Raw genomic sequence first — 25,153 nt, 5'->3', positions numbered from 1 at the left:
AAAGACATCCAGATCTACAACTTGTCATCCCTCTGGATTGGCCCAAGGCCCCAATGTAGTTGTCCATTGATCATAAGCACCATTAGTATGCTCAGGGAGATGCCTTTCTAACTCGCAGCCGCTTCTCCTTCCGTGATCTCCATGGGCTGCGACTCCAGTGTACATCATCAAGGGACAGCTTACATGCCCTCCATAGGGGCCCAGCTGGACCAGGTTACTTCAGTGCCACTAGGTTGGAGGTGTAGCCACAGTTGCCATCTGTGCCACCTGCAGCACCACAGGAGCACCGCTCGAGCTTGCAAGGCTGGTCACTTTCACTCAATAGCAGGCCCTCTTCTTATTGGGCCTCCGCAGGATGTCGTCTCGAATCTGAATAACCACTAAAATGAGGCACCCCAAAGGGCATTGGCAGAGCGTCTAGCATGGCAGTGTCATCCAGTCCACCAATGATCAGGAGGTGCAGCTTATGTGGCACCAAAGAGCTGTAGATTGAAGTGCCCGCCCCCAGGTGTCCCGTGGTGCTGAACCGCATCCTCCAAAGGGGGAACCAGTCCCTTAACTGGCAGTAGCACCAAGGTTAACAACGTTGCCGGTGCTCCTGTGAGAACTCTGCGAGCGGGTGCTGTCCTGCCTGGCAGGTCTGACCCTGGAGGGTGGTACGGCACCCGTACACAGAGTCGTACTGTGCTGGTCCGGTAACAATGGTGCTGGTAGGCTTACCGGCACCGCTGTTACCGGACCGGCAGGGTTATAAGAGGCCTACTGTATTGTTTTCCATGTGCAGAAAGTGGAGAAAGACCAGTGGTCTGGAGAACGGTTTAAATGGATTAGCCCATGAGAAGAGAAAAATGTTTGAAAGCTATGCAAACCCTTTAACATTTGTCAAGTGCTAAAAAAGTAAATAGTTTCTGATTTTGATATGGGCATCAGGCATTTGCCACACATTCATAATGTACATGGTATCGAAATCAAACCCAGATTCTACCATCATTTGGTTTGGTACTTGTATCGTCTGGCAGATATTGCTGTCATATACCAGTTATTCGTTGCTGTCTATTTCCTGTTGCAGCACACTACTTTGAATGTGGAAGGTTACACACAGCATAGAATGTTTGGCGTGGAGCAAGACGTACCCCTCGAGCGCATGCTATATACATAACAAATGCCCAGTAGTCAATTAGCCAAAACTACAAACTAGACTAAGGAAAAACAAAACATCTATGCTACAAAGAAAAGACTGTAGTCAGGTTGAAAAAGGCGATGGAGAATAAAGAGCCAATGAGTAAGGCAGAGAAGGGTGTGACTGTAAGATGTGCATACTAGAGAACTTTATAACATACAAGTGGGCCAAAGCGGTAAGACATAAGAGGGCAATTACTAGCTTTAAGCAACTGCTTTAATCTTTCAGGGTGCACCATTGGAACCACAAATGTTGAACAACACATGAGGGACATCAGGGACTCTGGAAAAGAGTTGAAAGTGAAAAGAGGGCCAGTGTTGCAGAGATCACCACAAAGGAGAACTCCAGGAGATCACACTGTATTTCGAGTCTACAAAGGAGTGAAAACATTTGCTTTCTGTAAAGCCAACAATCTCATTGTGACAGGTGGCATCGACAGAATCATTCGCATGTGGAACCCCTACATGCCAGGGTAAGGCACCGTGAAACTAGAAGAATGTTCATAATACCTTTAGAGAAATGGTCTTATCACATTTCCAGTTTCTGCTTTTCTTTACCCACTCTGAGGCTGATTCTCCAAGTCTTTTTTCTCATGTGTGAGTGTGAACAATGCCTGCAAACAAGTAGTTATTGACAAATGCATAACACAAGCATGTAATATAGCGTTAAGCATCCTTTCCAAGGGCTGAAACCGGTGCTAATGGCCCCGACATGCAAACACCCATTCCAGACCTTGCAACCAGTGCTTACGGCTACTAGCACCCTGGATTTCCAATCCGGAAAACCAGGGGTGCTAAGAAAATTGTATCTTTAGTACACGTGTCCCATTCATTGAATGAAAATACTGTCTCAAGATGGCCACCATGGAGGTGGAAGACGGGGCTCCATACAGAGACCCTCTTCAATGTCCATGGTGGCCACTGAGTGGCAGCAGCAACACAGCGGTGGAGGGTCCATCGCGAAAAGAGGTAAGTGGGATGAGGGAACGGAAAAATAAAAGATAAGGAATGGTGGCGGAAAGATGGCGGTGCGGGAGAAGCAGCCTTTAGGTTTCATGGAACATGGCCTGAGATTAGCAGTTTCAGCCCGGGATCCAATGAACCTGATTGGCTGTTCCCCCGCCCAGGTGCTTTAGGTAAATCTAATCATTTGCCTTACATAAGGCACCAACATGTGCTACCATTATTCCCATTGCAAGCATAATCAAAGCTTGAAACTCTTAAAAATTAATTGATCATTTACCTGTATTCTGTGACACATATATTTGTGTTATGCGGTCTGTTGTCGTAGTAATAACCGGGTTAAATCCCTAAACAAAACATAACTGCAATTAACTAACAAAGCTACGCAACAAAGCGCAGATTCCCTGCTAGCTGTTTGCTGACTTTCCCATTATGCACACTATTAACCTTGCACTTAAGCATTGCTGTTTAATGTCTGCTTGCTCTGATCTCTTATTGGTGAGTGCGTCAGAAAAGAAAATGTTTAAGTATGAACTATAATCACAGCTGTAGGACACGAAACATATCAGTAATATAGCGCTTGCATCACACTTGCAAAAAAGACCAATATAATGTGTGAGTGCCCGGCTATGGCCTTGATCCATCAATCTGGCTTCAGAGTTGCCAAAAGCACGGAAACTGCTCTCCTGAACATCTGTGAAGACCTACTCTCCAACCTTAACTCCAACACCCTGTGTGTCCTCATTTTGCTTGATCTCTCTTCTGCCTTTGCTACTGTCAACCACGCCATCCTGCTCAACCGTCTCCGTGATAACCTGCGTATCACTGGCCAGGCTCTGGCGTGGCTGACCTCTTTCCTCTCGACTGACCTTCCCAGGTCCAACTGGGGTCCTTCCTCTCTGATATCTTTTTCTCTCCCTGTGGTGTCCCCCAGGGATCTAACCTCTCTCCCTGGCTGTTCAACCAATACCTGGCACTCCTAGCCCACTGCATCGCTGCTCTCTGCCCTAATTTTCAGTGCTATGCGGATGACACCCAGCTCATTTTCAGGCTACCCTCTGCCTCCTCTTTTCCTTCCCTCATCTCTGACTGTCTGTCTGCTATCCAGGAGTGGTGTACCACCAATGACCCCTGCCTTAATGCCAGTAAGACTAAGATTTTACTCATTGGCACACCCACTCCCCCTTCCCTGCAGCTCTCTGGCCAGCCTCCCTTGGCCCTCTTCCTGCTCCCACCTGCAAGGCAAAAAACCTTGGGGTCACCTTCGACTCCACACTCTCCTTCTCTCCTCACATCTCCGACATCTCTAAGAAGTCACACTACCAGCTACACCTACTCAGAGGTATTCTTCCCTTCCTCTCCTTCCCCCAGAAGCTCATCGTCTCCAGAGCTCTGGTTCTCTCTAGACTGGACTATTGTAACAGCCTCTATCTAAATCTGCCTGCCTCCACTCTCCACCCTCTGCAACTTATCCAGAACAGGACTGCAAGACTTGTCCTTGGCCTCAAGCCCAGGGATCGTATCTCTCCAGGACTGAAATCTCTGCGCTGGCTCCCAGTGGCTGCAAGGATTAAGTTCAAAACCCTCTGCATTGTCCACAAGGCTTTTGGGGGCCTGGGGCTGCAATACCTTCAACACTCTCTTCCCAAATAGCTCCCTATTCGAGCTCTTCGCTCATCAGCCTCCGACTCCCTGAGGGTCAGTCGTTTCTCCAAGAAACAAGTTGGTGTTAGAGCTCTCTCTTCGGCAGTGGCCTCCCTCTGGAACAGCCTTCCTGCCTCCCTGAAACTTGAGGAGAACCCTCTCCGGTTCCGGAAGCACCTCAAAACCTTCCTATTTGCTTCTGCTTTCTCTCCCCTTCTCCCTTGCTGAATTCCTGTTTTTAATTGCACTGGCTACCTGGCCACCCTTCTAATTTTCGGGCCCTGACCCCGCCTACTGCACATCTGCACTGCCTCTCTGGCAACCCCCGCACCTGGTGACTGTTGCTCTGTATCCCCACAGTCCCCTACCAGCAGTTATGTCTGCTCTTACCTGCACTTGCCTTAATTCCGGCCGTTCTATTATCTTATTTATTCTACTTTCCCATGTACTGCACTTTCCCCTCCCCGTTTCCCACGCACTTATCCCTTTCCCCTTCCCTTGCACTTGCACAATCCAAATGACACTTGGCCTAGTAGGATCGTTGTCTATCCTCCTTCTGTTCCCCCTCCCTTGCCTCGTCGCACCTCGAAACACTTGTGTATAGGCGCGTTACAAATGCCATATCATATTGTATCATATCATATCATTACACATGTTTATCTTTAATCAAGTATCAAGTTACTTTGCACCTTTACAGCTGCCCAAACATGCAGAAGCCATTCACTTAAAAGAGACCACGCTCCTATAATGCCAGCATTCACAAGTGTAGTGCCGCTTAAACTATAATCTACTGAAACAGAAATACATTGCTCCTCATGCAGGACACATACTGTAATGAAGCAGCTCCTGAGCGACGTCTGCTAAACTGCATCGCGTGCCGATCAGAGCCATAAAATGAAAGCTGGGCTTGTGTTGTCAGGAGGTGCCATGGCAACCAGTTAGTCCTACCTTTGTCGCCATGACCCTGGCAGCCATATTTTGGGACAGGACTAATGTTATTCAAGTGAAATGCGTTGCTATGCCCAAACCCCTTTGCTGTTGTGATGCTGCTGAATTGAAAATGAGGATCTATAAGAAATGTGAAGTGGCACAACCATAAACATGGTTCAGATATTATGATGCTAATCAGAAATCGTTCCTAGTATAGAACGGGGAGCAATGAGCACACTAGTGCCTGACAATTCCGATAATGGAAAAAAATATATGTTCTGAGATTAAATTAATTAAATTGGGTGAATTGGATACCAGCGAACACATATATATAAATGTATTTTACTTGAATTAATATATTTGATGTTCCCTGTTAACGTAACCTGTATGTTGAAAGTTAAAAATGCAGAACTAGAAAAATATCCATGTGTAAATGCATCTAATAATGTAACAGATTTAGATTAACAAATTTGCAAGTGAGTGTTAAAAGGATGTGAGATACTAAATGTTGCTCCTTACCATGTGCATCAATTTCATGTAGTAGCTCAACCATATATGTGCGGATTCATATCGTCTCTCTGTTCTATTACATTCTGCTGCATATTGTGATTGCTCTTTACTGGTATGTTGTTCTTAACCCTTTGTAAATGACAACTTGTCCCAAACAACGTTGAATTTACCTAGGTAGGTTTGCGAAACGTCTTCGTGTACAAAATGTTGTTTTTAACATATATTGTAAGGTCCAGAAAATCAATAGTTGATGTACTCATTTGTGACGTAAACTGGATCCCATACCTGTTCTGGTTCAGACGGGATGTAAATTGCTCAAGTAGATCCATGTCACCTTTCCAGATCAAAAGGATTTCGTCAATATAGCAGGCCCACAGAATCACGTGCTCGTTATATTGACTGTCTGTGTAAACTGTGTTATCCTCTAACATCCCCATGAACATATTAGCGATTGCTGGGGCATATTTCGAACCCATTGCCACTCCTTGTTGTTGGTGATAGTAGTTGCCATCGAACATGAAGACGTTGTAATCAAGAGTTGCTTGCAGCATTTCTTTTAACATCTGCATCTGGTGAATATAATAACAAGCCATACTTATAATACAGTATAAAATTCTGTTCCGAAGGCGAAATCCATCAATGATATGGAATACTTGACACATCTCCTGGATTTAACATGGACCAACATTTAAGGGATGTGACTGCCTTTCTTTACCAAATATGGCTGATAACCTGTACTGGGAAAATAGAGGGAGGGATAGAGAACACCACTATTCGGACGGAAGAGGTGTGAAAAATATTGACAGTGCGTGCAGGGGGGTGTGTGAGGGAGAATTTCTGGAGTTAAATATTATTCACGATGGTGAAATGATTGATGTTTGAAAATGCCAATAAAAATGTAATTTTCAAAAAAGAAATCTGTTCATTCCCCTAAAATAAACAGTTTGTTAATTAACAAATTCGTACGTACTGTTACTAGCATCATTTCTTAAAATACCTTTCTGTCACAACTCATTTTTTATTTGATTTTTATTGTTTAAAGCACAGACCTAGCTTGAGAGCAGCGGAGCACTGTGTGTCAATCCTCCAGATGACGTTGCTTCTCCCACAGGGGAGCCCCTTTCCATGAGATTAGGGAGGAGAGGCCTCTAACCAATAGGCCCCCTAAGGGTCGTAACATGCAGGAAGATCTCATTGGTGGGGGCTTCCCTCCTGGGGACAAGGACGTGCATCTGGGACATGGCCCCTTTATCTCCCGACCCCACATGGTAGCAAACAACACCCAATCCTTCCTTACCTATGGCAGAGTCAGAGATGATGTGTTACTATAATGTGTCAGACAGTCTCACTATGATAGGTGCTGGGACAAAGAAAAGCCCAGGAACGCTACTGTCAGGCATGACGAGTGTTCGACCTGCTGTTGTCAATCAAATTGATGTTACGTTGGGGCAGTCCCAGCTACTTAAGCTAAACAGAAAAGAAAGTCAAGGAAAGCAACCTCCAGAAGGAGATGTCAGTGAGCTGGGAGGCCACCAAAGAACATACAATTTGGAACACGGCATTCAAAAGATGTATCGAAGTATCAGTCTGGAGTGACGAGAACAAACTAAGGGATGCCAGGAAAGTGTCTTGTCTGTTGGCAGAGAGTCAACAACCCTGAAGTTGAGAATCAGTGTGGATTTTGGCGTGACCTGTGGTGGACGGACCGTGCAGTCCAAGAACCACACCGAGTCTGCCGACACTAGCCTACTTTGGGGTCGCGTAGGCAATTGCATGGGAAGTATGAGGAACTGTGGTGGTTGCGCAACCTGTAACGGGTGGACCGTCTGGTCTGAAACTTGCGCTCAGACTACCAATGGTAATAAAGAGCGAAGTCAAGCTGGCCGAAGAAGAGCAGAAGAAGAAAGTCGTGACCCCTGGTGAAATTGGTAAAGAGTTCCCAGAGAGAAGGTAACAGGAATGGCAGTAAGTCCGTGGGGGGAGCGGAAAAACTTGAGAATGCAAAACCAAAAGACAAGAGAGAAGTAGATAATTTCATGATGCAACTCCCTGGTCAGTTCCATGTGGCATTGAAAAGTAAAGGAGAGCTTGGGAGTTTCTCTCTCATCCCGATGGGGACAAGTTGAAGGACAGTGTTCAAATAGAGAGAATACTAATTCCATGGAGAGAACTTAAAGAATTGATGAAGAATCTAAAACTGCAGTTACTTTAGAAAACATTGAAGAATCAAGGAAAGCTTGGAGTATCTCTCCCTCGTCTCGGCGGAAGAAAGTTGAAAGACAGCGTTCAAGTCAAGAAAAGCCTGAGAAAAATGGGTTGTCAACTAGGAGAAGGGAGCCATTCTCCGAGTCCCTTGATATTTGTGGAACTTTGTGAAACACGAACTGTGAGAGACTTTTACCCAGGACAAGGGAGTCATTCTCCTGGGTCCGAATAAACACTCTTCTGTTAGCTTAGTGATTTGTGTTTAAGTGACAGGGATAGAGTAGGAGTTTTGACTAGGACGGTACTGTGAGGTGCCAGGAATGAGACACTGACACAGAGAACCCATAGTCTTGGCCACACACTTTTATTGAAACAAAAAGGGGTTGGAAAATGCCTCACTATCCCTGTTCTAGGAAGTATTCCCCTGCCTAAAACAAAACTAAGGGTCTGTCCAATCTCAAAATGTCCAAAGCAGAAACGTCCTGTGTCTGAAATACTATCCTGGCCCTCACAATCTATACATTAACTCTAAGGTGCAAAGGGGAATGTCTTTGTCCTTGAAAAGTGTACAAATGTTCAAAAAGGAAAACAAAGACATAACTCCAACACAAAAGTTCAAGATGGATGAAGTCCACAGTTCCATTGGTTGACTCCCTTCCCTGGATTTCTCTTCATTGCACTTTTAAGGATATGAATTTTCCTTGGGCTTTTGCTGGTCAGCAAAACAACTTGTATGCAAAGCAACTTGGCTGTTAATCTTAACTTTGCTCGGAAACCTGGTTTACTCACCTGCCAGGTTTCTTCTCCTCTTTGGTATGATTTCAATACAATGGCTATACCTGATGTATCCTTATAAGGACTCCCTCGTGTGATTTGCTTTACACATTGTTCAACTCGACTTTGATTGGTATACTATCTTGCCAGGGCTTTCTCTTGTACAACTCTTAACAAACTTGCAACTTGAATCTTCCTTGTATACTCTCCTGCCAGGACTTTCTTTTGGGCTTCATTTAACACACTTGCATATTGAATCTGCCTGGTATATTCTCCTGCCAGGACTTTCGCATATGTTTCACTGGACCCACTTGCAAACTTGACAATATTTTGTATTCATTCCGTTATGTCTCTTTATGAGACATAGAGTCTCCCATTCTTTCTCAAATGCTTCATTTACTCATATTTGCCTTTCTCTAGGGTATCCAAGATGCCCTGGTGTCCCAACTTCCCCTGGGTGGACTCTCCAGATCTCTGTGGCATGCATCAGTTCTCCCGCAGTAAGCATGCAGCAGCTCTTCAGAGTCCAATTCTTCTTCCTGGGTCTGCTGCCTTGGCTTTGTGGCTTCCACATCCCTCGTCATTCCCGCTTGACTGCTCTCGGTTTCTCAGTGCTCGAGGGGCATGGAGGCTGTTTTTCAGTGCTTGCGTTTGCCAGGAAGTCTTCCCTTCCTTTCCTCTAATGGCATCCTCACAGCGGGCCAGCTCCTGCAATCTGCTCTCCTCTGCCTCCTCCGTGAGCCAGTTGGCTCCACCGATTTTCCACAGTATAGCGGTCCCTAGGTCATTGCCGAGACTATGAGATTATCACAGCCAGCATCTCTCCTCTGTCAACTGGCTCTGTAATTTAAATGTCCTGGCATCAAGTATGCCCTCGCAACCACTAGAGCACAACTTGTGCTTCTGGCCTCTATCGATTTTCATTACTCCACTCATCTTCCTTGTCACAGTACTTTTACATCCAGGAAAAGAGAAGTCAGTTCTTGATGACTTGTATACAGAGTATTGGAAATTATTCTAAGTACCTTTCAGGGTGGGGTGAAGGGATTCCTGACAATATGTTATGTTATGTTGTTTTATACTGTGCACCGCTACCACCCAGCGGCAGTCTCCAGGTGCTTGTGTGGCTCTTCAAGAGAGGGGTGTGGGTAGCTTAGTGGGGCTAGCGTGAGAGGATAGGTTCAGAACCAGGAGGAACTGGCATCTGTGAATGTTGTTTTGCATGTGGGAGTTCGTGCGAGAGGCCTTTTGCTTTGTTACTGTATGGGTAAGATTTAGTGCCTCGGGTGTGTGGTAGTGTTTTGTGTTAGTGTGCACTGGTTAGATAGTGTCCATAAGGGATCCAGAGTCACGGGTGGCCATAGCTGTAAAATAATCTGGTATCTTGGTATGTAATTGCATTGTTGATGGTTTTATGGACTACATGGTGGTTCATTCTAGGAGCGCTTCAGCATCTACAGCTGCTGTGCATGAATATCGTATTGTTTCTTGGTTTGTTTATGTGTAGTGTGGCTAGTCCAAGGTATGGTGTAGTGGCGTCAGTTCTGTTGGAGCAGCAGGAAGGGGAAGATGGGTTAATAAGTCGTCCGGTTTGTTGGAGCCTCTGGTGCGGCTCTTTGGTTGCTGTTTGACGGTTTCTAGCCAGGTTCTTGTTTGTGGTTCTTTGTCTCTAGTTATTTGTCTGTGGTGTTGTTGTTTCCAGTGTCTCTTCGAGGTTGTCATTGCCTGCTGAATAGTCAGGTTTTGAGTAGTTACCTGAAGGCAATATGGTCTTCTGTGGTTCTAATTTCTTTGGGCATTGTGTTCCAGATGTTAGCAATTAAAGGTGAAAATGCTGTTCCGTGGAATTTCCTTTTTTCTTAGTGTTAAGTCTCTATTTGTAGGTCATTGCTTGATCTTAGTTCCCTTCCTAAGTGATAGCGGCTAATCTTGTCTTGGAAGAATTCAGCTCATTGTCTGTGCAAAGCTTTGTGGGTGATGCAGAGTGCTTTCAATTTGATGTGCTTTTTTACTGGTAACCAGTGTAGGCTTTTCAGTGCTGGAGTGATGTGGTGTCTTCTGATTAGTCTTAATAGGATCCGGACTGCTGTATTTTTCACCCTTTGGAATTTCTTGGTGAGTCTTTCTGGCATTCCTAGGTAGAGGCTGTTTGCACAGTGCATTCTTGTGAGTGTCAGGGATATGCTTTTGAGGGTTCTGTGGGTGAAGGAGAGGTAGGGTAGTAATCCTCTGAGCAGTCGTAGGAGGAAGAATCATTTTTTGGCAATTGCATTGACTTGCGGTTCCAGGGATAGTCTGTTGTCCATGAGTATTCATAGGCTATTTTCTACGTTGGTAGTCTTTGCTTGCGTTCCCATGCCAATGGGCCAGTCCAGTTGTGTGTTCCCTCTGTTGAATCCTGCAGGTGAGAAAATTATTTCAGTTTTTTTCAGGTTCAGTTTGAGGTTGTTGTTTGTCATCCAAATGTAGATGTCTGTAAGGCAGTTGTTGATGCTGTTGTTTTGTTCTTGGGTTCTGTTTGTTTTCACAATCAGTTGTGTGTCATCTGTGTAGTTGTAGGCGGTAAGTATGTGGGTTCAAATGATTTTCATCAGTGGGCACGTGTAGATGTTGAAAAGCAGAGGAGAGAGGCTGGATCCCTGTGGGACTACGCAGGATATATTTTTGGTGTTTGAGGTGAATGGAGGTAGTTAGGTTCTTTCGGTTCGGTTTGTTAAGAATGAGGTAAGCCACTTTAGTGCCAATTCCTGTATGCCACATTCAATCAATCATTTTATTAGTGTTGTATGGATGATGGTGTCAAATGCCGCTGATATGTCCAATGGTATGAGGGCCGATTGGGCATCGTCGTCCACGATTATTTTCAGATCGTCCCTATTGATAGGGTGCTGATTCTGTTCCTCTCATTGGTCTGAAGCCAACTTGTGAACGGTCGAGTCGTCCGTTTGTTTTGATGTATTTAAGAAGGATTTCATACATGTAGTTCTCTAGGAACTTTGCTGTTTAGCCCAGGTTTGATATCAGTCTGTAGTTGCTCGGATCTTCTGTACTTTCTGACTGATTTTTTATCAGTGGTTTAATTTAATGCTGATTTGAAGGCGGATGGTAATATTCCTCTTTTGAATGATAGATTCATTAGGTTCTGGAAATGTGTCAACGGGCTTCTATGGTTGACGATTCCTTTGAAGATGTCAGGGTGGCAGAGGTCCCTTAGGCATCCTGCAAGGTTGGTGTCCTTGATCAGTGTGGCGAAGGTTTCTTCTGTGATTGTTTCTAGGCATGTGAGTTTTGCTGTAATCTGTGTTTCCCCCGGTGCCTGCAATCCAGCAGTCGTGGTTGTATTTGCCCAGGCTAGATTGATGGTCTCCCGGATTGTGTCTTTTTTTAATCTCAGGTGGTTGGGTATTTTGTCTTGAAGTGCTTGTGTCGGGATGATGGAATTGTTGCAGGAATACGTTTTTTTTAATCTCTTTGATGATTTAGAAGAGTTCTTTCTGTGGATTGTTTGATGATTCTATTCTTGTGGCATAGTAGAACTTTTTTGCTTTGAGGATTGTTGGTTTGTATAGTTTGAGCTGTCTTTGGTATTTTATTTTGTCTCCTTGGGTGTATTGTTCTCTCCAATTATTTTCCATTTTGCGGTTGTTTTTTTTTTTAGTTCTTTCAGTTCTTCTGTGAACCATTTTGCTCCTAGTTTATCTGGTGTTGCTTTGAAGGTTTTAACTGGTGCCAATTGGTCAAGGCCCTTGGTGATCCAATTGTTGAGTGTGTCTTCTGCAGTGCCTATGGTTGCTTCGGTGAGTTCTGTTTCAATTGGAAGTATTGAGTCTAGAGGTTTGTTAGAGCCTCTAGGTCTAGGTTCTTCCAGTTTCTTTTCTTGCTGGTATGTAGTATTTCCTTTCTGGCCAGTAGGTGGGTTTGGGATGATGTTGTAGAATGTTATTAAGTAGTGGTCACTCCATACTATTGGTGTAGGTGGCGTAGATGTGCATTGTCCTTCCCTGCAGAAAATTGCATCCAGGGTGTGTACAGCGTCGTGGGTGGATCCATTTACTATTTGCTTGAAATGCAAAGTTTCCAGGAGTGCGCAGAGTGAGTTTTCTGTGGACTTGTTTTCTTCTTTTAATCATATGTTGAAGTCTTCCAGTGTGACTAGGTTGTCGTGGTGGGTTGATAAAATGGCAGCCGCATTTTCTTGCGCAAAGTTGGGGTTGTAAGAAGGTGTCTGTAGATCAGGTGGAATACTATGTTGGTCTTCGTTGTTGAGTTCTATCTTGATGAGGAGGGATTCATAGTCTTCTGCATTGGTTGTGATGAGCTGAGAGACTCAGGTGTGTTCTTTGTGTATGATTGCGATTCCGCCTCCTCATCGGTTTTCTCTGTTGGTGTGTATTAATTTATAATTGTCCGGTATCACTTAATTCGCAATGGCTTTATAGTTGTCTGGCAACCAGACCTCCTTCGCTTAGAAGGACATGGATTTCTGTTGAGTGTTTTGCCATGGATCTAACGTTGAGAAGGCTGCAGTGTGGTTTGTTTGATTTCCCTTTCGGGTAGTTTTTTGTATTGTTTGTTTGGTTCGGTGTGTTGTCGGTTGGGTTTCTGTTACTGGTTCATTTGTCCTGGGTGAACCAGTTGGGTAGTGTGGTTCTTTGGTGATTAGTCTCTTAGTCGAGTAGACTGATAAGGTTTATGGTGGGTTGGTTGGTTTCGGTTAGTTTCGGGTGGTGAATTGTGTAGGTACCCATCCGGTGTTCCAATTATTTTTGGTGATGTATGGCATGTAGAGGGTGTTGGATTCCGGTTTTTCCCTGATTCTGGTTGTGGTATTGTTGATGGTGTAGACTCGGTTGGTTTATTTTATTAGTTGTCATGTTGCATTTAGTGTCCTGGTGAAGTCTGTATTCATAGTGATCATTGTAAATCGATTCATTGTTGCTGGTCCCTTATTTGCTTACCATGCAGTCATTTGTGGAGAGGTTGTGCATGATGTAGCCTGTCTCTGCTCTGTTGTTTGTATGTCTCCTCTGGTCAGCTGGGCTGTTTTTTGTCCAGTTTTTCGGACTTGTGGGATCATGCTGGTAGGAACCTTCTCGAGCAGTTTAGGTTTTCTTATTATTTCTGTTGTGTGTTCTGGCTTCTTTGTCTTTCTTGTGGCGAGGTATGATGTTTGGGTTGTGGGTTGTATTCCTTTAAATGGGCATCCTCTTTGGATTGGTGTGTTTCCTGGTCTTTGGGGTTTAGTCTTTGCTGTTTATGGTTAGTTGTTGCTTGTAGTTTGTGAGGTTGTGAATAGTTGAGACCTCGATTGAAAGACCTTTGTGATTCTGTTGTTTATTGCTCTTTCCTTTCTGGCTCCTATGTGGTTTTGTTATTTATCCTTTGGTTGTGGTTTTTGAACCAGGGGTAGTAAACCGTTGTGGTTTGTTCGTTTTAGTGGGCTTTTCTTTTTGGCTCTGATTGAAACAAACCTATGGTGGGTGGACGTGTCTGGTTGGAGACACAGCGATTACTCAAAATAAACACCTGTACCTTAGCTACCGGGGATTGTGGGCCCCTGAAACCTAGCTACCAGGGATTGTGTGGACTCCAACAGTCAATGCAGTAACATCTAGACTCAGGACACCTGGATAGAGGAAGAGGGGCTTAAATGTGGCACAACAGACAATGCAGTCTCACCTAGTTTTGGGACACCTGGAAAGGGGGAGAGGGCCAAAAGAAGGGGAACAACCTCAAATGCAGTCACACCTAGAGTTGGGATATCTGGACAGAGGGAGCCAGGCCTAAAGATGGGGCAGAACAGTCAATGCAGTCCCCTCTAGAGTTGTCACACCTGGGCAGAAGGAAACAGCCTAAATAGGGGCACAACAGTCAGTGCAGTCAAACCGAGAATTTGGACACCTGGATAGAGGGAGAGGCCCAAAGAGGGCACAACAGTCAACGCAAAAGCACTTCAATCTGGGAAACCTGGATAGAGGGAGAAAAGCCCAAAGAGGGCACAACAGTCAATACAATAACACTTCGATCTGGGACACCTGGGTAGAGGGCCTCAACAGTAAATGCAGCAACCTTACACCTGGGACACCTGGATAGAGGGAGAAAGACCTAATGAGGGGGCACAACAGTGAATGCAATAACCTTTTGGTTTGGGACACCTGGATAAAGGGCCACATCAGTAAATGCAGCAACCTTAGACCTGGGGCACCTGGATAGAGGGAGAAGGGCGTAGTGAGGGGACACAACAGTTAATGCAATAACTCTTTTATTTGGATAGTGGGCACAACAGTTAGTGCAGCAATCAATAGCACAATGCCATAACACTTTGATTTGGGACACCTGTGTAGAGGGCTACTACAGTAAATTTAGCAACCTTAGACTTGGGACAACTGGATATAGGGGAAAACAGCATAATGAGGGGGCACAACAGTCAATGCAATAACTCTGATTTGGGACACCTGGATAGAGGGCCCCAACAGTGAATGCAGCAACCCTAGACATGGGGCACCTGGATAGAAGGAGAACGCTCTAATGAGGGGGCACAACAGTCAATGCAATAACTCTTTGATTTAGGACACCTGGATTAATGGAGAAAGGTCTAATGAGGGGGCACAGCAGCCTACGAAATATCACTTTTGAAATGATGTGTTACCAAAACTATCTGTCTAAATGGGAAATATGGCTGGGTTGCACAATTTGTCTAAATGCAGGATATGCCTGGCTAACACAATCTGTGTAAATGTGAGGTATGACTGACTTACACAAACAGGCCAAATGCATGGCATGTGTAATTTACACAATCAGGCTAGATGCCATTAAGGCATGGGGAATGGAGGGGGTATGCCTAGAAGGGAAAGCGGAATACCATGTCTCGTCCGATGATGTCATGTCACTCCCTTGAAGGCTGAAGAAAAGAATTATAACTCAATCTGATTCCAGGTATGCTCTCCTTGGGCTCTCCACTGGAGCTGCAGTTGGTTATGTAAACATTGGTTCTTGTTTTGAAGTGCCATTATGATTAAAAGCCGAAATCTCTTATGGTTTATATCATATTCCAACATTTTAATTGGAAGGCAATAAGTGCATCCATAGATTCAGGGCTTTCAAATGTGTTTGCTGATGCATTTCAGACTATGTCTGTCTTCAGGGCTTAAGGCACTACAGACAGTAATATTCATTCATTATTCTGTTCAACATGAGAGCATACCTGGAATTAGATTGAGTTCTAATTCTTTCTTTTCCTCAGTAATTTGTAAACTTCTACCTAGGTCTCCAGGTGTGCTCCGATATATACAATTATGAGAATTGAACTTAACTATTAACTAATCAAAAGCGGTACCCACCCTCAGTCATCCTGATACTCCCTTGAAGGATGCCTCCCCATGTAATCCTCCCTCATATAGCCGCCCGAGGGTCAGGATCAGGTAGCAGCTGCCGTCCCCTGGCCACATGGGGAGAGGTCACAGCTGGGAAAGAAGGGATGGCACCATCGAATTCATCACAGTACCTTTGCATTGGACATCACATACTTCCTAACAGACCAGAGTTTTAGTTTTGTTAAAGTAAGGAATCCACCTCTAGCTTCAGGGATAGGTAGGATTGCATTTATTTGTATTAATAAAAGTGCATAACCACTAATATGCCTTCCCTTGGTCAGACTCCTCATTCCAGGTTACCACAGCTGTACAGGGTATAGGTAGCCAGCATAACGGCTGCCATCTTTTAAGGGTAGTGCAGTACTGTGTGTTGTGGTCTGTGCATCAGTCTGCACATCCACTTTTAGTCCTTGGTCAGGTTGAAAAAGCCATGTTTTGAGAGATTTGTGAAATTGGAGAAATGTGAGGGCATTCCCAGCCTATACTTTGATAAAGTTCCAAATGGTGGGTGCGTGACAAGAACCAGATTGTTTGCGGGTCCTCTCTTTGCGTGCAAGTTGTGCTTCAAGCCGGTTAATTGATTTACTGCATGAGGCGTGTGTGCCACTAGAAATGTGGAGCTTAGCCACTAGGTAAACTGGTGTGCTACTTGTGACTGCTTTGAAGATGATACATGCAGTGTTGAACAGTTTCCTTGCCTGGAGAGGAAGCCAATGTAGCTTGTGTAGGACAGGGGGATTTGGTCATATTTCTGTGCACCTGTAATAAGACATGCTGCAGCACTGTGGACTGCTTTTAGAGGAGCAAGTGAGCAGCTGGGAGCTCCATCAGGAGGGCATTTCCCCATCAATGTGCGAGACCACAATGGACTGCACTACGGTCTGGCAGTCCATCGGCGGGATGAAGGGTTGATTATTTGAAGGGTGGCGATCTAGTCAGTAATTCCTTAAAAATATGATTTAAGAAAGTGCGTAGTGCCAGCACCAATTAAATGTGTTGCCTCTCATACATATTTCCCAAAAGACGTCAGTCAAAATAAATAATGATTAATGTACACATTTTATTAATTGCTCTCGTTGTTTCTCATATAAGGCCATGCATACTAAAACCCAGTGTTTGCTTGTCACAAGCAACCCGGACTTCATGCACAATGTACATTTTTAACATCTCACACCCTTTTAATCCGAATTCAAGCCTTATTTTCGATAAAGCACATGCATCAGGTAAGTTTAAAACAGATTCGCAAAATATATGGATTCCATTTTTTTAGCCAACTGGGAAGCTTTACCTCGGTTGTTAAAGCATAGTCTACTTGCGGTACAACCTTTTGTGTATAAAATGTTTTTTAGAGGAAGCATGGAGAATTTGCCATATTTTAGGTTACATTCTTTTACTGCTGCTATTGTTGGTTTGATCCTGTTAAGTGTGTTTCTCTTTGTATTTAACATGTTTGTTAAACATAATAGTCCTAGATATTTAAATGTGTTCTACATTTCAGTACTAAGATGTTTAGAATATGTAGACAGACCTTTACGAAAGCCTTTCTGCTGAATCAATAGAATTTCGTTTTTGCAACCAAAAGATTCAGTTCACATAATAAGATTGATGCAAAAATGGTAGTTTGAGGGTTCGAGATGTTTGCCTTCTTTGTGTATATGAATCAGAATGGATTCTCTCCAAGATGGTGGAAAGGATCCAAGTCTCATTATTCCATGAAATAGAACACTCAAAATCTGAGACCCTACTTGGGGTTCTTTCTTCATTGCTACACTTGCCAGATCCTCAGGTCCTGGTGCTCAAGAGGACTTCAGTTTCCTTATTATATCCTCAGTCCTTTATATACTACACTTCTCCAGCCATTTCCTTTTATCTTTTACTGCATAGCTATTATCAAGTGGCACTCCTTTTTTAGATGTGTATCTGAAGAACTCAACCCATGTGTTTTCATCAATTGGTTTATTTTGCTTAGGGGTAGCCTGAGTGGTTTGCTCACTTATTAGTTCCCAGAACTCCTTTATATTGTTTGTGCTAATTATCCTTACATATCTTGCCATTTTGTAGCTGTCTTTGTTAATCTATATTGCATTCGCCAGCGTTCGTATTTCTGGAGAAGGTTTTTCTTCTTTAACCGAAATAGGAATGTCTCTCCTCCATGCCTTGACATATGCTTCTTATATCTCGACGTAGCTCTCTTTTCTTTAAAACAATGTTATTATCATAGGATGTATTATTTCCTTTTACCAAACATGCAGTGATTTAAAAAAAATAATCTTACATGGTTCCTGGTCCAGTTTGTGAAAAGTATTGGATTTACAAATCAAAATGAATGGCTTCTACTTCATATTACGATACAATTAACTATTTATTATGGTTATGTTCTTATTATTACAGATTACTTTCTTTCCCTTTGTGTTTTATGTTATGTTAGGTGACCTATGTATTCAACTTGGGGCTTGCTATGCGTAACTGCATTTATCTCGAGAGATCACAACTTGATCACTATTATTATGAGTTATTTGTAATTTCCTAATCCTTACAAAGAATTTGTACTTAAAAGAAAAATATTCTAGTGTGGATTTGTGGTGCCCTGCTACCCTGGTGTAATCATCTGGAATGTTACCCTTCACTTTCCCGTTATTCATTATCAATAGCCATTCGTTTAACCAATTTGCCGAGTTATATCGTTTGATATAGGAAGATTTATAGTTAGGTATACCTTCCAGTTGGTTAGAGCCAATGTCAAAGTCCATTTCCTCAACTATAGTACTGTTTTCTGGGCATTTGGCATTTAGGTCACCACCCAGTATTATAATTTTTTTCCGGGTGGTAACTCGTGCAGTCTATCAACTGTTATTATAAATATTTTTCACTAATCTTGTAGATTGCTGTGAGGATGTGTTAACATTAGTATAGCAGAGATGGGGGAGGCATCATTGTGCAGGGGGATTAGAGGAGCGGAATGCGGATGAGAGGATGTTTGAAGAGAGGTCAAGGGGGCAGGCGAGGAAGAGGGGTGTTGGCATACAAGGTGAGACTCTTACTCAAAGGATAATAAAGATAATAGGGAACTGTACCTCGTTCGTCTCATCATGTGATCCATTACTGGAATACGAGAAGGTACCAAAATAACAACTGGCAATGAGCTGTCTGTGCGGAAAGGGCTGAGGCGGTAGTCAATGTCATGTGTGCAGGGTGGTTGAGTGGCTCCGCTGAGATGAGGGCGGTGCAACGCATGTGGCTGGCTGGCAGGGTATCATGCCCGGTGGGGGGCTGAAGGTTTGAAGGGTCTGCTCGTGCACCCCTACCTGGACGTGAGGGGCGCTACCTCGCCCCATACTGTCTATTATGCCTTGCCCTAACACCACGCTCTAATGTCAGTGAAATATGTATTTCTATGTTTAGAAAAGATGGCTTGCAAAGTACACAAACCATAGTAAGGTACACACACAGATATATAACATGCATATATATGTGTGTGTGCATACTTTACGGTTTGCCTACTTTTCAGGCCATTTTTTTTTAAACATTTCGGTTTTATAAAAGATGGCTTTGAAAGTACACAATTCAAGCCATCTTTTATAAAGCTTTGACTACGGACAAAATTGTCCGCCGGCAAAGCTTTATAAAAGATGGCTTGAATTGTGTACTTTTCAAGCCATCTTTCATAAACCTCGAAAAATGTCAAGGAATCCCCAGGTTCGCCGAGGGTTAAAGACGCCTCGGCGACCTGGGGAAACAAAGGGACAGTAACTGCCTCTGGTGACCCCTCGCGCGAGAGTTCACCAGAGGCAGTTACTATGACTTACAGAAGTGGCAGCCAGGCACAGCATCGCTGTGGTTGGCTGCCACTTCTGTCAGAAAGCCTGACTTCATGGCAGGCGCATCTCCCGTCGCGGCTCCCACCGCGACGTGATAATGCATCCCGCCAATGTTGCGTGTGGTGGGACGGGGGCCCCGGGAGGGCCCCGGCTCAGTCCCACTTTTTGGAGACTGCCGGGGCCCGGCCCCGGCAGGCCCCGGCCCACTTAAAGCCCTGGGCAGAGGGCTACAGGCAGCCTGACCAGTGTGGACATGATAAACATACGAGGGGCCCGGCTTTTCCTCCCCCCCCGTCACTAAGTGGGCAGAGTGCAAGGAAGGATTTACAAAGTACGTTCATTCAAAACCTTTCACTCATAACTTTGTTGGTTACAGTTTGTCTCATTATGTGAGGGAGGGTATGGCCAGACGTGGGTCCCTTGCTCGCTGCTCCGTAGTGAACCTAGTGAACCAAACTGCACCTCACTGAGGAGGCCCAACAAAGCCAAAACACGCCCGGGGTAGCATGTGTTTCTGTGCAGAGGGGGTCTGACCTAGCAGTTCGGGCTGGGCTGCTACCATTGGTAGCAGCATCAGACTGATTTGCATATGGTCGGACCTATTTTGCAATGGTGCAGACGAGCTAAAAAATGCAGGTATGGAAGGTTGCCCAGAGCAATGCCAGTGGTTCAGATTCATTCAGAACATTACACCCATCACTTTTGTGGTTACCGTTTGTCTCACTATGTGAGAGAGGCTGTGCCCAGAAGTGGGTCCATTGCTCGCTTTAGGGAACCAAGCAGCACCTCACTGAGGAGGCCCAATAAGGCTGAAAAATGTCAGGGGTTGCTTGTGTTTCCATGCAGAAGGGACCTGGCCTAGCAGTTCGGGCTGGGCTACTAACATTGGTGGCAGTACCTGACTGACTTGCATATGTCTGGACCCCGTTTACAATGGCGCAGACGGGCCAAAAAACAGTGGTGTGGAAGGTTGCCCAGAGCAATGCCAGTGGTTCAGATTCATTCAAAACCTTCCACCCATCACATTTGTGGTTACAATCTGTCTCCCTATGTGAGAGAGGGTATGCCCAAACGTGGGTCTCTTGCTCACTGCACCATAGGGAACCAAGCTGCACCTCACTGAGGAGACCCAACAAAGCCGAAACATGTCTGGGGTTGCTTGTGTTTCTGTGCCAAGGGAACCTGGCCTAGCAGTTTGGGCTGGGCTGCTACCATTTACGTATGGCTGGACCCCTTTTGTAAAGGAGCAGATGGGCTAAAAAACAGTGTTGTGGAAGGTTGCCCAGAGTTCAGTTTCATTCAAAATATTCCACCCATCACTTTTGTAGGAATATATACAACAAACTTGTAACAACAGTCTGTCTTAACCAGGTCTCCCACAGACACTCGATTCACAACCTTCCACACATCGCTTTTGTGGATACAATTTGTCTCACTGTGTGAGAGAGGGTATGCCCAGACGTGGGTCCCTGGCTCGCTGCGCCATAGGGAACCAAGCAGCACCTCACTTTTTTGCTTTGCAAATTTCCAGTGGAGCTAAAACATGGTAATCTTCGAATTCTGTTCCGTTATATCACTAGCATTCGATATTAACTTTGCTGGGCAAGGGCGGACCGTATATTGTCATTTTTTGTAATGTATCTAGCACCCAATGTTGGTGCGGAAATCCTTTGTTTGAAGGCTAGACATTATTTATTTATTTTAATCCTTCCTGTCCAACACTTCCCAGCATCTCATTCAATAAAAGATGAACATTGCCTTTACAAGGATCCCCCAGCTCTTTATTACATTTATTTTCTTAACAGTGGGATAACAACAACGTCTGCTATTTTTTTTTAATAATTTTTTTTTTAAAGGGACAAGACATACAATAATACAAAACACAAATCACAAAACCTAACAACAACCACAGTTCTTGTTATTACCTTGCAAGTCCTCTATACTAAGTACATCCGACTTTGTATTTTTCAACAGTTCGTATACTGAGTTACTCTCGTTCCACCTCCGACCTCCCAAAAGTCAGGCATACTTGTAATTCTTCAAGAAGGTTTATCAGGGCAAAGATTAGTTTCCGATCCGACCCAGTGAACATAAAATGCCACCAATCATCAGCACTAAAAGTTGAGTATTTGCAAATGACAGTACCGAGGGTCAGAGTTCGCAGATTATGTAATTTTGTGCAAAATAGGGTTAAGTGCTTCAGTGTCTCAATACTTTGCTCACAGAACCGACAAGTTACGTCCGTCTCAGTGTTTTGAGTCAGGCATCCTGTACACTCTTTGGTCGGAAATAAGTTCAGTTTGAACTGCATGTATAAAGATCTCGATTTCCAATCCGGAAACTGTGTTACGTAAGGTTGCAAATCTTCAAGTGCTCTTGCTTCATAAGGCGCCTCACTCATTGATTGGGATCCGCCTCTTAAATCACATGTTTGACACCAGTCTGATCTCCAAAGCTGTCTTTTGGCTAAATCAGGATTGTCCAGTAATGTGGATACTGAGATGTCATGAGCTTTCCGGATTTCCATACATTGCTTACTCCACAGATCTAGCATTGTGTTGTTTTTATCCCTGTCAGAATCGTTTAGTATTTTGTACTGAAGTGTCGGAGCAGAAGTGATGGTCTTTCGGAATATAGATAGTGCATTCCAGCATACTCTAGCATGGATAGATGTGAAACCAAGTTTGTATCTTACACACATAGTTGATGTTCCCTTGGGTAGTTTTAGGACCCTGACCCAGAAGATGTTCTCCAATGTGCACCATAACTCATAGGAACAGCCAAAAGTGTTTTCCACACCAAAAATCATTGCTGGTACCGTCTTTTGAAGATAAAAGGCAAGAGTTGGTTTCAAGGAAATTTCCCATATTGTTTATTGATAATTTATGCTTGACAGGCTAGCATCCGACATTTGATTTTTATTGACTGAGCCCAAGGGTCATCGTTTATGTTGGTGTTCAGCCAAGTTCCCAGATATTTGGTGCTGCGTGTCATTGACAAACTAGTTTTTTCCAAATGCCAGACGTATTTACGCTGTTTCTTATTTACGGTCATCAGATTTTGAAGAACCAGTATTTCACACTTCTTTTTATTAATCTGTAGACTGTTACTTGACACATATAATTCTAGTACGTCAAGTTTCCGCTGCAGACCAACAGGCATCCTGTCCAAGAGTATTAGGTCATCAGCATAAAGGAGCCACCCCACGTGAGCTCCATTTATCTTTGGTGAGAACGATGAAATGCCACTGAATGCCTCTCCTATGTCAGATAAAAATATATTAAAGATAATTGCTGCTAAAGGGCAGCCTTGCTTCACCCCCTTAAAAGTTTGTATAGGGGCAGATAACGTTCCACTACGGTCCAATCTGATATTAATGGACGTGTTGGTGTGAAGTTCTCGGATTGCCTCAATTAGGCTAGAAGGGCAATGCCAGGCATACAGTTTTTTTCCCACAGAATCCCCCTATCAATGCTGTCAAATGCATGGGAGAAGTCTTCTATTACACTGAAGGAATCTGGCATGAAACTCTATAGAGGGATACAAATTATAATGCTGATTGCATGTGTGCGTATCTATGCTCTTCTACCTCTCCAAAGTGCCTTCATTGTTATCCAAATGTGACCTTACTGACCCTTGGTATTGTTGTCTTTTTGATGGGGGACTCTTCCTTACTAAATGTTTTCACAATGGCCAGAACTGGTATTATATCTAATCTAATCTAACAATATAATAAAAGGCCAGATTTATGTTTGTCTTGTATGTTTGTCCGATGCAGTCATGGCCTGTTGTCACCACTAGAGGGAGCTGTTTCCTTAGAAGTGTAGTAAATAGGTTTACAAAAGTAAATACTGGAGGTACAATAAAGGGACTGAGTAAAGGATTGGGTACACATCATTTGACACTCAAGGTTTAACATTTAAAGATATTGGGCCTCATTACGACCCTGGCGGTAAGGGGTTAACGCCAGCGTTAGCTGCGCCGACCCCTTACCGCCAACTACGAGGTCCCTTAGCGCCATGGCGCTTTTAACACCTGCTTTTAGCAGGTGTTAAAATCCATGGCGCTAAGGGACCATGGAGTTAATTACGCCACCGTAATTTACGGTGGCGTAATTAACGCCTTCCCCACTCCCATTATGCCCTATGGGGCAAAAATGGGAATGGGGAAGGGTAAATGGGGATTGGGGACTTACCGCCCCGCCGACCTCGGAATGGGGCGGTAAGTCCGCCAACCACCATGGCGTAAACGTAGTTTACGCCATGGTGGTAAAGTCACGGCCCAGGCGGTAACTTACCGCCTGGGTCGTAATGAGGCCCATTGTCCTGAATGAAAAGCCATGAAATAATTGCAATGATATTTTAGGAACCGTTTTTAAAACTTGCAATTGATCGAGGTTGGCATGAAAACTGGCATTTACATCATTTCAGACTTCTGGTGCTCTCACCCCGATCACACTGTAGGAGCAGGCCTGGCACAGCAGACAGGAATCCTTTGCAATGTGGAATTTGAGAAATATGGACTTGAGTCAAGTCAAAGCTGCCTAGAAAAAGAAGTTCTCCTTTTCAGTGGAAAAGGCAAGAAATAAAGTCCAAAGTGGGAAAAAAACCTGACCATTCATCCTGATTAACTCATTTAGTTTGGCCTGTGCGCACGGGCTGTTACACTTGTCTACCATAATTAATTATGTTTACTTGTATATCGATAATTATTTACATCTGTTACAAGTGACAATGCTTGCTGACCAAAAACAGTCTATGTTGTGCATATCTGTGAGAAACCTGAGGTTATTCTCACTACTATTACCCATGGATCCTCTGCTCAGGTGCCAGGGAAATGGTATTGCTCTTGGATCCCGACACTGGGGGTGGAGATGAGAGGGAGGATCACCTGTGCACAGGGTCCTTGGGGATTGGGAGTGGGATACACACAGGCTTGCTTTTCTTGTTGATGACCAAACTAAACCTCCTCTAACCTTTATGGGTTACTGTAAAGCTGTTTCCCTCATTTCCCCACATATGACACTTGGCAATACTGAGACGAGAAAGAGGAGACTAAGAGTAATGAACACTGCACAATGTCACCACTTTAGTACTGGTACGAGGTAGCTGCCCCAAATAGCTTTGAGGGTCAGGCATGTCCCTTTAATTATGGTCAGGCAAGTCTCATTAGAGATCCACACCTGCAGCCTGTAAAGGGGCTGCAGGTGTATAAAGGGAGACCAGTGGAGCAGAACAGGGAGCAACAGTGAGGCCTGTGGGAGGGAGACCAGCAGGAGACCTTGCTTGAGAGGAGGCAGCCGTTGTGTGACCGGGGAAGGAGCCCTGATGCTAGAAAATATCCCAAGAGGGACACTGCCCGCATCTAGCAGGCTAGCGGGGCTCGGAAGGTGGATTTTCCTGTTTTGGAAGCAGAAGCAGCAGGAACTGCCAGAAGGAGACACAGAGAGCCGGTGAGAGTCGGGGAGGACACTCGAACCCTGAGGCGCTCCCATTAAGCAAAACAAATGCTTATTTAATACCGAACTGAACAGAATCTTAAAGTTAAACAAAACAAATGCATATTGAATACCAAACTTAATGGAATCCTAAAACTAAGCAAACCCATATTGAATACCGAACTGAATGGAATCCTAAAACTAAGCAAAACAATGCATATTAAATACTGAACTGAATGGAAACTTAAAACTAAACGGCATCAATGCATATTGAACACCGAATTGAATGAAACCAAGCATATTAAATACTGAATGGGATA

The 25,153-nt window shown here is 44.2% G+C and overlaps 1 protein-coding gene across 2 annotated transcripts in view; it reads left to right on the top strand.

Moving 5' to 3' along the window:
• LOC138528519 (cilia- and flagella-associated protein 337-like) overlaps window positions 1–25,153 on the top strand; it is an 875,503-nt gene that overhangs the window by 316,490 nt on the left and 533,860 nt on the right. For both annotated transcript variants that reach the window (XM_069640251.1, XM_069640252.1), the window contains one exon: window positions 1,409–1,652. In XM_069640251.1, coding sequence (XP_069496352.1) covers window positions 1,409–1,652 — 244 coding nt within the window. The remainder of the gene's footprint in view (window positions 1–1,408; window positions 1,653–25,153) is intronic.

The sequence above is a fragment of the Ambystoma mexicanum genome, chromosome 7q (genome assembly GCF_040938575.1).
Source record: "Ambystoma mexicanum isolate Mex_15411 chromosome 7q, UKY_AmexF1_1, whole genome shotgun sequence".
Lineage (NCBI taxonomy): Eukaryota > Metazoa > Chordata > Amphibia > Caudata > Ambystomatidae > Ambystoma > Ambystoma mexicanum.
The sequence above is the reverse complement of the archived record's forward strand: the minus strand, read 5'-3'. Positions and strand labels throughout refer to the sequence as shown.